A 14,016-nucleotide genomic window follows, 5' to 3' on the forward strand; every position below is an offset into this window, starting at 1 on the left:
GTTTTTTTTCTTGATGTGTGAATTACATAGGTTTGTTCACTTGTGAAAATTCACTGAACTTTTACTTACAGTTTGTGTAATTTTCTGTATGCTATTTTACTTCAGTATAAAGTTAAAAAATAAAGAATTGAGATGATTTTAGAAGTCTCTTTTCTGAGAAGGAAAGAGAAAAGGAAAGACAGGACTGAGAAGGAATGACTAGTGGAACAAGATTCAGAAGAGGTAAATCTGAGGATCAAGCTCACACTTCTCATTTTACACTAAACACATGTATTGCATATACACAGAAAAAATGCAACTGAAAAATGAAATTAACTGAAATATATAAGAATAATCTACCTTGTGGAATTTTGATACCCACAAGAGAAAACGTGAGCACCTCTCTCTGCCATACTTCCCTCAACACTGGGTACCACAAAATGAAGACCTCCTTTTGGCTGATCCAAAGAAAAATTGATGTGTATCTTTAGGACCTTTAATTCTGCAACAAATAAATATATACATACATTGATATATAAATATATAATTGAGTAACAGTGGTCTATATAATAAGGGCAAAGACTTACACTAAACATAAAATGGGAATCAAAGCTCAATTTTAAATGAAAAACTACACTACTTACCCTCGTTTAGGCTCTCACCTTCTCTCCACAATAGCCTGCCTCCACTGATGTCCTTACTTCCACTCAATTCTAGTCACTGCTAGCTGTGTTCTCCCAAAATATGGCTCAAGTCATGCCCTATCCTCCTCCCAACATTTCTGATAATGCTATACTGCCTAAAGAAAAAAGTTCAAAACTAGATTCAATGCAAAACTTGAAAAATAAGGACTTAAAAAGCCTCCCAGATTGTTAACCCTAGTTGACTTTGGAGAGTAGGAAGAAGGGGCGAGTGGGAAAAGCTACCTGAGAATTTATATAATGCATTATTTATTATGTTATCTTTGATTTCTCCATAACAAATACATGTTGCTTTCATAAGATTAAAAGGTTTCTTTTAATTTCCCTCAAAACACTACAACCATATGGACTATCTCCAATCCCTGAACATGGAATGATAGCCTTCTACGCCTGTCCCCTAAATTGGGCAACTCCCCTCAAGAAAAATCCCCCCCAAACACATAAACTCTTAAAAAAAAAAAAGCAAAAGCAAAACAAAAAGTCCTTTACTTCTTTATCGTGGTTATAGGCTAAATAAAGATAGGCAAGTTATATATAGTAATTATAATGGCTGTGACTTTATCCAAGAGAAAATGAAGGTTTAGAAATAATAAGACAGTGTGTGCTCAAAAGTGCAGAACACAGAACCCTATGTTCTAACACTGACTCAACTACTAATTAGTGACCTTCAATAGGTCACTCACTGTCTGGACTTCAGATTACTCTTCTATAAAAGGAAGGAATTGAACCAGGTGATTTTTTCGGATTCTTCCTGCTATGAAATGCTGTAATTCTAAACGGCTTTGACACTGCACGGGTTCTCAACTCTTGACAAATTGTTCGAACCATCCAATTTTTTTTTATAACTTTCACTTTAAAAACAACAGTGAATGGGTTGTTTTGTCACAGCCCTTAATTGCTATTTTCCTATTAACCAGTGATTCTTAAGAAATAAAAGAGCTTCCAACTTCTGTATATTTCAACTTAATAATTTATAATTATGACATTAATTTTCATGTAAAAGTTTTCAGTCACTGAGTCTAACATGATTTCACTGTGCAGCCAATGTATTTTTGGTCTTTTACCATCAATGTGTTTCCATAACTCTGATGGAACCTTAATGCAAAGCTCTCCATTTCCTGCATCAGGATCCACAGCACTAACTGCAGCTGCATAAGCATTGGAAAAATAATTTAGGTTTCTCCTGGAAAAAAAAAACAAAAAGAGAGCCTGTTTTAATAAGCCAAACATTTCACCAACTATTTTCTTAAATATTTGGTAGCATTTGTTAAGTATTATATCATTTCATGTAATCTACGAGAATATTTTTAGCCAAGTAACTATTACTCTACCTACCCATCATGATGAAACCTATTAAATAATAAATACAATGTCATAGATAGTCTACTTGCCAATGTTATGGAATTATTATGATTATCATATCCTTCATTAATTTTGGAATGCCAAAGCCACCATACCTTCCTGAAAGAAGTGAAAAGAATGTATGTAGAATTATTAATAATTAATGAATAATTATTCTTTATCTGGCAAAAATTTCAATGGATTCACAGCTCTACGATCTGACAGAAATTAAGATGTTTAAAACAAGTTAGGATGGGTATCAAGTCCTTAAAATGTAATACTGCTTACCTTCACTCACAAGTGCCTGACAATATAAGCTTAAGGAAGGAGGGAAACTTTTGGCTGCTTCACTGTTTTATCTCCTATATGCCAGGGGGCTACTCAATATTTGTTCAATAGTTACTTAGCCTTATTTCCCATTAGATGAGAACAACACAGAGAAGTCTTATGGAAACATTAAAACATTGTTCCCACCCAATTTTCTATTTCACTAGAAACAATATATATGTGTGTAATTCACTAAATACACTCACACACACACACACATATATATATATAAGTACACACACACACAGATCTCCTTCCATTTACAATGGGGTTATGTCCCAATAAACCCATCATAAATTGAAAATATTCTAAGTTGAAATGCATTTAATACACCTAACCTACCAAAATATCATAGCTTAGCCTAGCCTACCATAAATGTGTTCAGTACACTTTCAGTAGCCTACCATTGGGCAAAATCATCTAACACAAAGCCTATCTTATAATAAAGTGTTGAGCATCTCAAGTAATTTATTGAGTACTATACCGAAAGTGAAAACTAGAATGGTTGTATGGACAAGAATGGTTCTAAGTATATAGACTGTGAAGCCTCGTGATCACATGGCTGACTGGGAGCTGCGGCTCACGCACAGCTCCACATAGGTACCACAAACTGCTAACCCAGGAAAGTAATCAAAATTCAAAGTATGGTTTCTACTTATCACCACCTTTGCACTATCATAAAGTTAAAAAACCACTAAGTCAAACCGTCCTAAGTTGGGGACCATCGTACACATATTACATTTCCTCACTGAAATCCGTTAAAGGAATACTGACAAAATGGATAAAAGAAAAAAGACAAGGAATGATATAACAAGAAAATGAGATGAAAGACAACCCCATGAGCCATATTCTTGTTGTGCACCTTTAGGTTTATCATTCTGCCACTAGATGAATCCACAAAGTAAAGTTAGTTACATTTCACTAGCTTAAAAAAATTTTAACTAATTAAAAGACAAAATTCATATACTGTACAGAGTGATTATAAGAAAAATAAAATGGGAAAAGCCATTAAAGAAAACATTGAAGTTATACACTCGGAACCTGACAGAGGCCATCCCTCTCCCATTTCCATCTCTCTGCTAACTAGGAAGGATGTATTAACTATAGCTTTTAACCACTACACAACATGACCTTCTGGAAGCACTTTGAAACAGACTTCTCAATAATTTTAACTATTTCGGGACACGTGGGTGGCTCAGTTAGTTTAGTGTCTGCCTTTGGCTCAGGTCATGATCCCAGGGTCCTGGGATCAAGTACCGCATCAGGCTCCCTGCTCAGTGGGGAGCCTGCTTCTCCCTCTCCCACTCCCCTGCTTGTGCACTTGCTCGCCCTCTCTGACAAATAAATAAAATCTTAAAAAATAATAATAATAATTTTAACTATTTCTTCCTGTCAGATAAATATGGAAAATGTGTAAAAACTATAGGATCACACTAAAATGAATAAATCTGTGTTTTCACATACCATCTATTTTTTTAAAATATCATACAACAAAAGCAACTCTTTTTCCTTTGGTATATAGTTCTGTAAATTCTTACACCTTTGTAACCACTACCACAATCAGGATATAGAACAGGTCCATCATCCCGAAGAGTACCTTGTGCTATATGCCTTGTGTCAAATAAATGGGAGTCATACAGAAAGCAACCTTGTGAGGCTGGCTTGTCTCACTCAGTATGTCTTTGAAATTCACCTCAGGCATTACATGTATCAATAGTTTGTTCCTTTCTACACTGAATAGTATTTCACGGTATAGACTGGACCACAGATTATTTACTGTTTGTTCATTCAGCCACTGAAGAACATGTGGGTTGTTTCCAGCTTTTGGCTATCACAAATAAAACTGCTATGAACAACTGTATATTGTTTTTCATGTGAATTTACTTTTCATTTTTGTAGTACAAAATACCCAAGAGTGGGACTGCTGAGTCAGATGGTAAAATATGTTTAGCTTTGTAAGAATATGCCAAACTGTTTTCCAGAATGGCTATACCATTCCACATTCCCACCAACAATATATAAAAGTGCCAGCTGCTTCACATTCTTGCCAGCACTTAGTTAACATACCATCTAATTTTAAAGGCTACTTTGTATATCTAGAGATTGCAATTTCTTTTCAATAAAATTTCAAAAACATGAAATATGAAAGATAGTTGAAGAAACCTGTAATTTCCCCCCCAGTTATCTGTGAAATTCAGAATTCTCAGAAATTCTGAGAAATCAGAGAATATTCAAAGGGTGAGAATGGTAACAAACTTGGAAAGAGTTTTAGATGAGGAAAGGTTTAAAGTATTGAGATTCCGTACACTGGAAAGGAGAAAACAATATTTAATTAGGATAAAACAATATTTAAATGGATAAGTTTGTGAATATTATAGCAAAACAAACTGTAGTTTGATGTAATAAAGAACTTTCTAGCATTCAGTAATAATGAAAGGGGTGCTTTAAAATATAGTGAGTTCTCCAGAGCTAGAAGCATTCAAGCAGAAGGTGAAATAGTATAGGAAAAATTCTTGTTGAAATTTTGACTAAATCAACTTTAATGTCACTTTAATGTTACCCCAACCACAACTTAATCCCAAGCAATACTACTAAACAATCATTACATAAAAAGCCAAATTTAAACATTACATATTACATTAGACCACTCAGTTTTTTTATGGGAAATTATTCTCACTTAATCTCATTTCCTGAGAAAAGGTAAAGTGGTCCAAATAAAATGGTGAGTCATTGTAAGTGGAATCTATTGGAAAGTCAGTTATGAGGAACAATCTTCTCATGGTTTAGATTTCAGTGTTTCTTTTCATAATATGAATCAAATATGTTTTCATAATAACCTCATTAAAGCCAAAAATCACAAGGCAAGATTATAATAAGTGTTTTCAATTTTCAGAAAAATAGTGACTGCAAAATATTAATACGTCCTTGCCCTGTAACCACCACCATCCCCAACCTCCAGTTCCCAATCCCTATCCCCTCCTCAAGGAAACAAAGCTTAGAGAGACAAGTAATGTTGTAGGAGATACTGAAAAACTAGTAAATTAAGGTAACCAAAAGAATTTTCTCCAAGAACCTATTATAAACATTCATATTAAGATAATCGGTTAATTCTTCATCAATAACATATACTTCTTAAAATTACAGGCGCAGATTTTGCAAAACTTAAGATTCAATTATTTGTAAACTTTTTCTCTATTTTAAAAAAAAATCATGGAAGTGCAATGCACATCAGAAAAGTATATACACTCTAAATGTACAGCTCAAATTTTCACAGAACAAAAGCAGCCAGCATGCACATCAAGAACAGAACTTTACCAGCCTCTCAGAAGCCCTCCTGTAATAACTAACCAAGCCCCACTTCCCACCACCAACGGTTACCCATTATTCTGACATCTAACGTGATAGATTAACAAGTTAATAGACATTCTCTTGTGTCGGACTTCTTTTATTCAATTAAGTCTGTGACATCCAGACATACTACAGCATATAGCTGGTGGTCATTCATTCTTGTTACTGTTTAGAATTCCAAAGGTGTGAGAACATACCACAATCTACCTTCTACCACTGATGAGTCTTTAGGTAATTTCCAGTTTTGACTATTATAAATGCTGCTGTGAACACTTTTGTACATTTTTTGGTGAACATATGAACACATTTCTATTGGGCATATACCTAGGAGTAAGACCTACACTAATCATAGAGTATGCATATATTCAAACTCAATTTACATTTCTATTAGCAGTGTTTGAAAGTTCTAGTTACTCTACATCCATGTCTTGGTTTCTCTTCTGTCTTTGGTTTTGACAGTTTGTACACAGAAAAAATAAATAAGCCAGCCATGAGGAAAACCCATTTTCCAAAAGAGAAACCAATACCCAAATCAATAAAGATGACTTTTCAGAAATAATCAAACTACATTTGATATGATACTGTGAAATAAGGTTGCTTGGAGAAAACTGTACCTGAACAGGTTTTTCTATGAAAAAAATCTAGGGGATTTCCCTCAACCTCAAACTTGAATGAACTACTCAAAGTAGCCATTTGTCTAAAATTAACAACACAGGAAACAAATGTTGGTGAGGATGTGGAGAAAGGGGAACCCTCTTACACCACTGGTGGGAATGCAAACTGGTGCAGCCACTCTGGAAAACAGTACAGAGGTGCCTCAAAAAGTTAAAAATAGAACTACCCTATGACCCAGCAACTGCACTACTAGATTTGAAGGGGTACACACACCCCAATATTTATAGCAGCATGATCAACAATAGCCAAATTATGGAAAGAGCCTAAGTGTCTATCGACTGATGATGAACGGATAAAGAGATGTGGTGTATATATACAATGAAAAAGAATAAAATCTTGTCATTTCCAACAACATGGATGGAACTAGAGTGTATTATGCTAAGCAAAATAAGTCAGAGAAAGAAAAATACCATATGATTTCACTCATATATGGAACTTAGGAAACAAAACAAATGAATATATGGAAAGGGAAAAAAAAGAGAGAGAAAGAGGGAAGCAAACCAAAAGAGACGCTTAACAATAGAGAACAAACTAAGGGTTGATGGAAGGAGGTGTACGGGGGATGGGCTAGATGGGTGATGGGTAGTAAGGAGGGCACTTGTTCCGATGAGCACTGGGTGTTCCATGCAAGTGATGAATCACTAAATTCTACTCTTGAAACAAATATTACACTGTATGTTAACTAACTAGAATTTAAGTAAAAATTTGGAAGAAAAAATCAAAACAAAACAAAACCGAAGTAGCCATCTGTGAAAGGCTAATGTATTTCAAGCTATAGAAATACTGAATAACAGATAAGGACAAAATGGCTCTACTGTTATGCATCTATCAATTAATCCAAATAGGAAGGACTATATCTAGTTCCAGGGCTACCACATTTAAGAAAAAACAATGCCAAATCAGAAAATAGTCAAAGGGTGAGAATGGTAACAAATTTGGAAAGAGTTTTAGATGAGGAAAGGTTTAAAGTATTGAGATTCTGTACACTGGAAAGGAGAAAACAATATTTAATTAGGATAAAACAATATTTAAATGGATAAGTTTGTGAATATTATAGCAAAACAAACCGTAGTTTGAGTAATAAAGAACTTTCTAGAATTCAGAAATAATGAAAGGGGTGCTTTAAAATATAGTGAGTTCTCCAGAGCTAGAAGCATTTAAGTAGAAGGTGAAATAGTATAGGAAAAATTCTTGTTGAAATTTTGACTAAATCAACTTTAATGTTACTCCAACCACAACAACTTAATCCCAAGCAATACTACTAAACAACTGGCAGTGAGGCATCGTGGCTGAGTTAAAATATAAAACTATCTTAAATAAAAAAAACTATCTTAATATAAAACTTACTTAACCATAATCAGTAAGGGAATCACCTACTTCTATATATTAATAAAATAACCACATTTAAAACCTCTAGGTAGTAGAAGTCTGTATTAAAATAAAGGACCCACAAAATCTTTTTTTAAAAAGTAGCAAAAAATAAAATTAAAAAACAGCGATTTAAAAAAATCAACCCCAATTACTCCAAAAATTATTCTAATCACTAAACAGCTATTTCATTTATATCTCAAGACTGGTCATTTCTACTTCCCATTCCTTAGCGAAAATGAACACAGGAGACAGGAATTAAACTGATGCTTGGAACTCTGGAACACTGAAGCTTTTCAAGCAAAATAAAAAAGACCTTCTCAAAGTGGCAAAGCCTATCTAGGGAAGGAAAAGAAACAAAGGAGAGACGTCAGCCACTGGTAGGCTATCCTCAGAAAGAGCTTCTCTGGCAAAGACTATATTTATTTTATTCTAAGAAAAATATAGCAAAAAAAAAAAAAAAAAGGAAAAAAAGAGAACCAAAAAGCCGTAACAATATATAAGATTCAAACACAAAATATACTTAGAGAAAGTGGTGTAATTATTTCACTGGCAGACAATAAGCCAAAAAAAAAAAAAAAAAAAAGAGTGAGAGAGAGAAATGGAGTGAGAATGTGCCTTATCCATGTAACATAACAAACAGGGTTTTTAATTGCTAGTACGGGTAATTTAATAACTCAGCTAACACTTAGTTGGGTAAAATAGGCAGAAGTAGTAATGTCTTTTAGTCTTTTATCTAAATGTTTCCCTTCCTTACATTCTCCCTGCAGTTCAAAGGTACTGAATCTCAACCAAGGTAAGCACACACTTTCCATTAAAAATAGGAGGGCCTGGCATCTTAACTTTAAAACAAATAAGAAAATGTGATGAAGTAGTATATTACTTCTTTGAATGTTAGGGCATTCTTGTATGTATTAAAGATCAAATTTTATCACAGAATTTAATTTTCAATCTCAAAACTGCTATACTTAATTTCTGTTTCAGCTTTAGTGTAAATTTTATTGGTTTATGAAAGAAAGTTACTTTAGAAACAAAGGTAACAGAAGTATCCAGGGACCACAACACTAAAGACCTTAACCATCTGCTTTCCCAAAGTTCTCTAAAAATAATGTCATCCAGAAGAGATATTTTCCACATCTAACTTCTAAGGAAAGCAGTATTTCTTCTGAATAACTGGTATGCTTCTATCTTGTGTCTTATCAATCATATAAACAATAGTGTTTCCCTCTTTGGTATGGCAAACAGAAATACCAAACCCAAATCTACAGTTTTCCCATAGTAACTGTGCCATAACTTAATAGTGTGTGCCCACTATGCTATGCTTTTTCACTCTTCATTGTAATTTCATTAGTTACTTTTTAAAACTGTTATCTAATAAAATTCTAAAATCAATCTCAAATCCCTTTTTAAAGAAACCAGATAATAAAAACCAGCAAAAAATAAGTAATGTCTTGTCTCTTAAAAAGTAATCAAGATTCTAGTGCTTGGCAGAAAAGCAGGGGTAGTGAGCAAGTATTTGCTAAGTGACCATGGCTAACAGAGCTCCGGTTCTGACTCAAAAGATTAAAGTATATTCTATCTTTCCCAATTTCCTAAAGTAACCTTTGAAAGGATTCCCCTTTATAACTTCCTTTTCTTTCTTTATAATGCTATAAGTGATAAAGCATCTTCCCTATTACTAGAGAAAAATTTTAGGGGCTAGGGTCACCGCAAAACAAACATGGCAAAAGTAAGGCTTGCTTCCTCAGCAGCTGTGGGATCCACTGTTCCTGTCATTGCACTGTCACTGATTATATTCTGAAACCTGAGCAGCAACAACAGGTAAAGCAGATGTGTGAACAACTGGCAGATGGAGAGGCTTCTTACCCTGTCATCAAATGCAGAGTTCTAGTGTCAACTGGGTAGCTATTCTGGACTTTAGGAAGGCAATGGCTTCTCTACCTGCTCTTTTACAGGTGCCTTTTCCTTTCATTAGTGGGGTATATTTACTTCTCCAAAGGCAGGTCTTTTTTTTTTTTCTGGGGGAAAGAGGATGCAAATGATTTTGTAATAAGTGTTTTTATATGAGTTCTACAAGCATGGCTGAAAAAGCAATGTAATTTCAACAACTACTCATCTTTGTGAAATGGGAAGTTACAGAAGCAATTCAGAGATTCCCTGAATTCTTCCAACAGCATTTCCTTTCCTCTTCCCTGAGTTGGAAAGATTCTGAACCAATGATAATTGGAACCAAAAATATGTCTGAAGAGAAGCCTCCTTTCTCAACCCTTCTAATCTCTTAAGGCACTGGTTCTTAGGCATTAGCCTCGGTCAGAATCACCTGGCACACTAGTTAAAACACAAACTGCAGGACTATATCCCCAGTTTCTGATTCAGGAGATCTAAGCCAATTCATGGTAATCTACATTTCTTTTTTTTCTTCTTTCAAGGATTTTATTTAAATTCTAGTTAGTTAACAGATAGTATAGTATTAGTTTTAGGAGTAGAATTTAGTGATTCATCACTTGCATATAACACCCAGTGCTCACTACATCAAGTGCCCTCTTTAATACCCATCACCCACTTACTCCATCCTCCCACCACCTCCCCTCCAGCAACCCTCAGTTTGTTCCCTATTGTTAAGAGTCTTTGATGGTTTGCCTTCCTCTCTGTTATTATCTTATTTTTTTCTAACAAGGTTCCAGGTGATGCTAATGCTGCTTGTCTGGAAATCACACTTTAAGAATTGTAGCCTTAAGGCAATGTTATACATCAAGAGGAGTTAAAATACCATCTTGACTAAAAAAGAGTTATAATGAAATTTTGGCACCCTACCCCAAAACAGAGAATCATAATACAATCCCATGCTATCTAAACTTTGAAAAAACAAGCGCCCTCAAATGGAGTTGACAGTACTTAACACAAATGTTACTGGGCACAATGAAGTAAAGTACTAAGTGCCTTAAAAACAGTAAGTAATCCTATTTGCCTAAGGAAATAATTCAAAGGAAAATAAACTGATCTGTGCCAAAATATTCACTCAACATTACTTACGATCTCAAAAGCTGGAAATTATACAAATGCCAAACAACTGGAAAACGACATGCAAACTATAGAATACTGAGTAAATGGAATATTACCTGACCATAAAAATAACAAAGTGAAGCATATCATATGTGGAAAAGTGGAGACAAAGTACTTAAATGAAAAAAGTAAAACACAAAACTGATCACAACATGTTTAACTGATAAAAAACAGAAGTAACCTCAGTAGATGCAGTATTTATTTAAAGTGAAGGAAAGGGGTATTTAAAACACAATATTTTTATGAGATACTCTAAAACAGTCTAAAGTAAAGTAGTCTCTGGTCTAAGGATTACAGCAAGCACCTAACCTACTAAGATTACATTTAATATTTACGAAGTATTTTTTAAAAAACATTGAAAGTAGGAAAATGGTTAAAATTTATTTAGAATTCTCAGATAATACTTCTTTAAAGCTAGTTTGAAGAAAGGAAACTGAGTAACTTACTATGTTGGGCAGAGCTAGTAAAATTTCTTGAACCAAATGTGCAGAGTGGTAAAAGAGAAATTATAATTAGGAAAAAATTGGGATTCAGAGTCTAATAATAATCTAAGAAAAATCTGTTGAAAAAATTAATCCAATAATATGGGGAAAATATAGCTGTTAAGAAATATCAACTAAAGTACAAAACTTACTGTTTTGATTCATTGTGACAGACTTCCAAGGTTGGGTCATTATAAATAAAAGCAGCTTCTAAATCATTTATCCTTACTCGGTATATTCTACACTGTTTGCTGTTCAACTTGATTCTATTCAAGTTTGCAACTGTAGGAAATATAGTCAGTTCCACGAATCCCTGCAAAAAATAAAGAATAATATAAATAATATAAAGAATATAAAGAATAACTTCATTATAATTAGGATTGATAGGTTTTAGAATATATTTCTTTTTATTTCTACTACTTACACTTACTTGTACTTTTATTTCTACTATTTATACTACAATTCAGAGACAGAATCTCAAATAGCTACATACATACAAAAGCTCTCCAAGTATCTTCATTTCAAACATTATTGTTCTAAAGAATGAACAGGTGTGAATTATAAATACTTTATCTTCTTGGTGATTCATGTTCACTATCACACTATCAGTGAAAATTAGACCTTCTTCTAGAAGAAAAGTAAAAGAACTCACTACTCTCAAATTCAAGAATTTCCAGACAGACTGGAACTCAAACAGGGAAGAAAGAAAAAAAAAAAAAAATGACAGAGCAGAAAGAGAATCAAAACCAGGTTGGTGAGTGAAAGAATATGGCCCTCCAAAATGGGAATCAAATGAGAAAGATGGGCCATTGGAACATGGCATCTATGTCCAGTGACTTTACTATCGTGGGTAAAAAAACTGATGTACTCAAAATGTGAAATATGGGAGGGCATGAAATAGTAGCATTTCAGGGGCTGCAGAGTGAACAGGAAAATTTCAGAAGCTGCAACAGGAACAGCTAAGATGAAATGAGGCAGCAACACAGAGGGCTAAAATATAACAATTATAATGGCTACTATTTAGTGAGCACTACTATATGCCAGCTATTACACTAGATACTTCCTATATTCTCCCTAATCCCACTAACAACTGATAAAAATACTACTTTATACTTTTCACAGATAAGTTAACAAAGTTAAGAAAACCATATAATTAGTAAGTGGAGTACTGACATTCAAACCCACATCTAAATGATTCCAATGGAGTCCTACTATGCTGTTTCTCGTACAAGGTTTTAAATAATACACAAGAAATTTTTTATAACATTCAGCACAACTGCTCAAAAGTCTAGAGATTCTGCAGCCCCGATCCCTCTAATTCCCAATATGAAGAGAGCCATACATCCTTAAATTATACTATTTTCACAGATCTATGTGGTAGCAAATGAGAACAGAAAGAGCAGAAGCCAAAATATTGTAGATGAAAGCTGTGTTTAAAGGTGTAAGGTGTAAACTATTAGCAATTGGCAGGGAAAAGACCAAAATTCTCTTAATTAGCCTACCAGCAATCCAATGACCAATCTATATAAACAAGCTTGGATCAGCTCAAATACAGCAAGCAGAATCAAGACAACAGCAAAAGTGAACTATAATAGAAAAGATTATGGAAAGTGCTTTAAGTCAATAGTTAGCTACATGGCTGGGACATAAGAACAGGATTTGGCTTTCTAGACTAAGGTTAAAAATGAGAGAACAGTGAATGGAATGTATTTCATGAAGACAGAGAAAGCCCAGTCTCCTTGTATCATCAGGTCTCTGACACCACCTAGAGCCCTAACCTGTATTTGCCTGCAACATTCGGATCCATTAACTTCCACAAGCCTCCAATCCCTGTCATCTTTGACCACTGGCATTATTGCAAGCCCCCCTGGTCACCTAAGCTCTCACTTAGTCTCTTCTCCTTCTTGCTCCCTGTTCCCCCACACTGCACAGCTGACCATCTTCCTATCCTGTTCTAAATAATCTCTCTTGTGCCATTCAACTTTTTCAAAAACTCCTTCTATACCTTCTAGCTTTAGATAAAATGTCTCTTGAAATCCCTTTGACAAGAAGTTACTTATTCTTTCATTCACTATAAATTACGGGTGGGGAAAACAGGAGACCTCCTAGTTTCAAATGCTACTCTAGACCACTCGTAGGATTTTATACAGCATATGCTGTAAGAGCAAGGGCAGTATAATGTCATCGTTAAATGTATGTTTTCTAGAGGTAAACTGCCTGCATTCAAATCCAAGCTCTACCACTTACCAAGTTAGTTACTCTAGCTGTCTTTTCCTCATCTGTAAAACAGGAATAATGACACTACCTACCTTCTGGTGGTCTGACAACTGAGCAATTTAATACATGGAAAGCACTTAAAATCATAGTGGACATCTAATAAATGCCTAAGACATGTTTTTATTATTCTTTTCTACTTCTTTTCCCACATGTTTATGCCATACAGGTCCACCACCCTCTATTCCTCTTCATTCCTATCTCCCAAATTCCTCAACATTCATCGTAGGCTCCTACTCTCCATTTCTAATCTCTGTCATCACTCTAAGTGATGTGAATGTAGATATATCTGACCCATGCAGTAACACTGCTTCAAAGTTCCTTGACCTTAATTCCTACAATCCTCACTTCTATTACAGGACAGCAATCAAGACCACACTCCAAAAGATGCATCATCACTGCTCATAATTACTCCCATGCTGACACTTTAAACTTGAGTGCCCATGATGCTTATCCAT

General features: G+C 34.5%; 1 protein-coding gene across 7 annotated transcripts in view; it reads right to left on the reverse strand.

Annotated features, from left to right (window-relative positions):
* The window catches only part of TAF2 (TATA-box binding protein associated factor 2), an 82,999-nt gene that overhangs the window by 61,692 nt on the left and 7,291 nt on the right, over window positions 1-14,016 (reverse strand). For all 7 annotated transcript variants that reach the window (XM_032415530.1, XM_032415531.1, XM_032415529.1 and 4 more), the window contains exons 3-5: window positions 11,437-11,597; window positions 1,745-1,863; window positions 340-481 (exon numbers count right to left, since the gene is read on the reverse strand). In XM_032415530.1, the coding sequence (XP_032271421.1) occupies window positions 340-481; window positions 1,745-1,863; window positions 11,437-11,597 (422 nt within the window). The remainder of the gene's footprint in view (window positions 1-339; window positions 482-1,744; window positions 1,864-11,436; window positions 11,598-14,016) is intronic.

This window comes from Phoca vitulina, unplaced genomic scaffold (genome assembly GCF_004348235.1).
Source record: "Phoca vitulina isolate PV1807 unplaced genomic scaffold, GSC_HSeal_1.0 scaffold18, whole genome shotgun sequence".
Classification (NCBI taxonomy): Eukaryota; Metazoa; Chordata; class Mammalia; order Carnivora; family Phocidae; genus Phoca; species Phoca vitulina.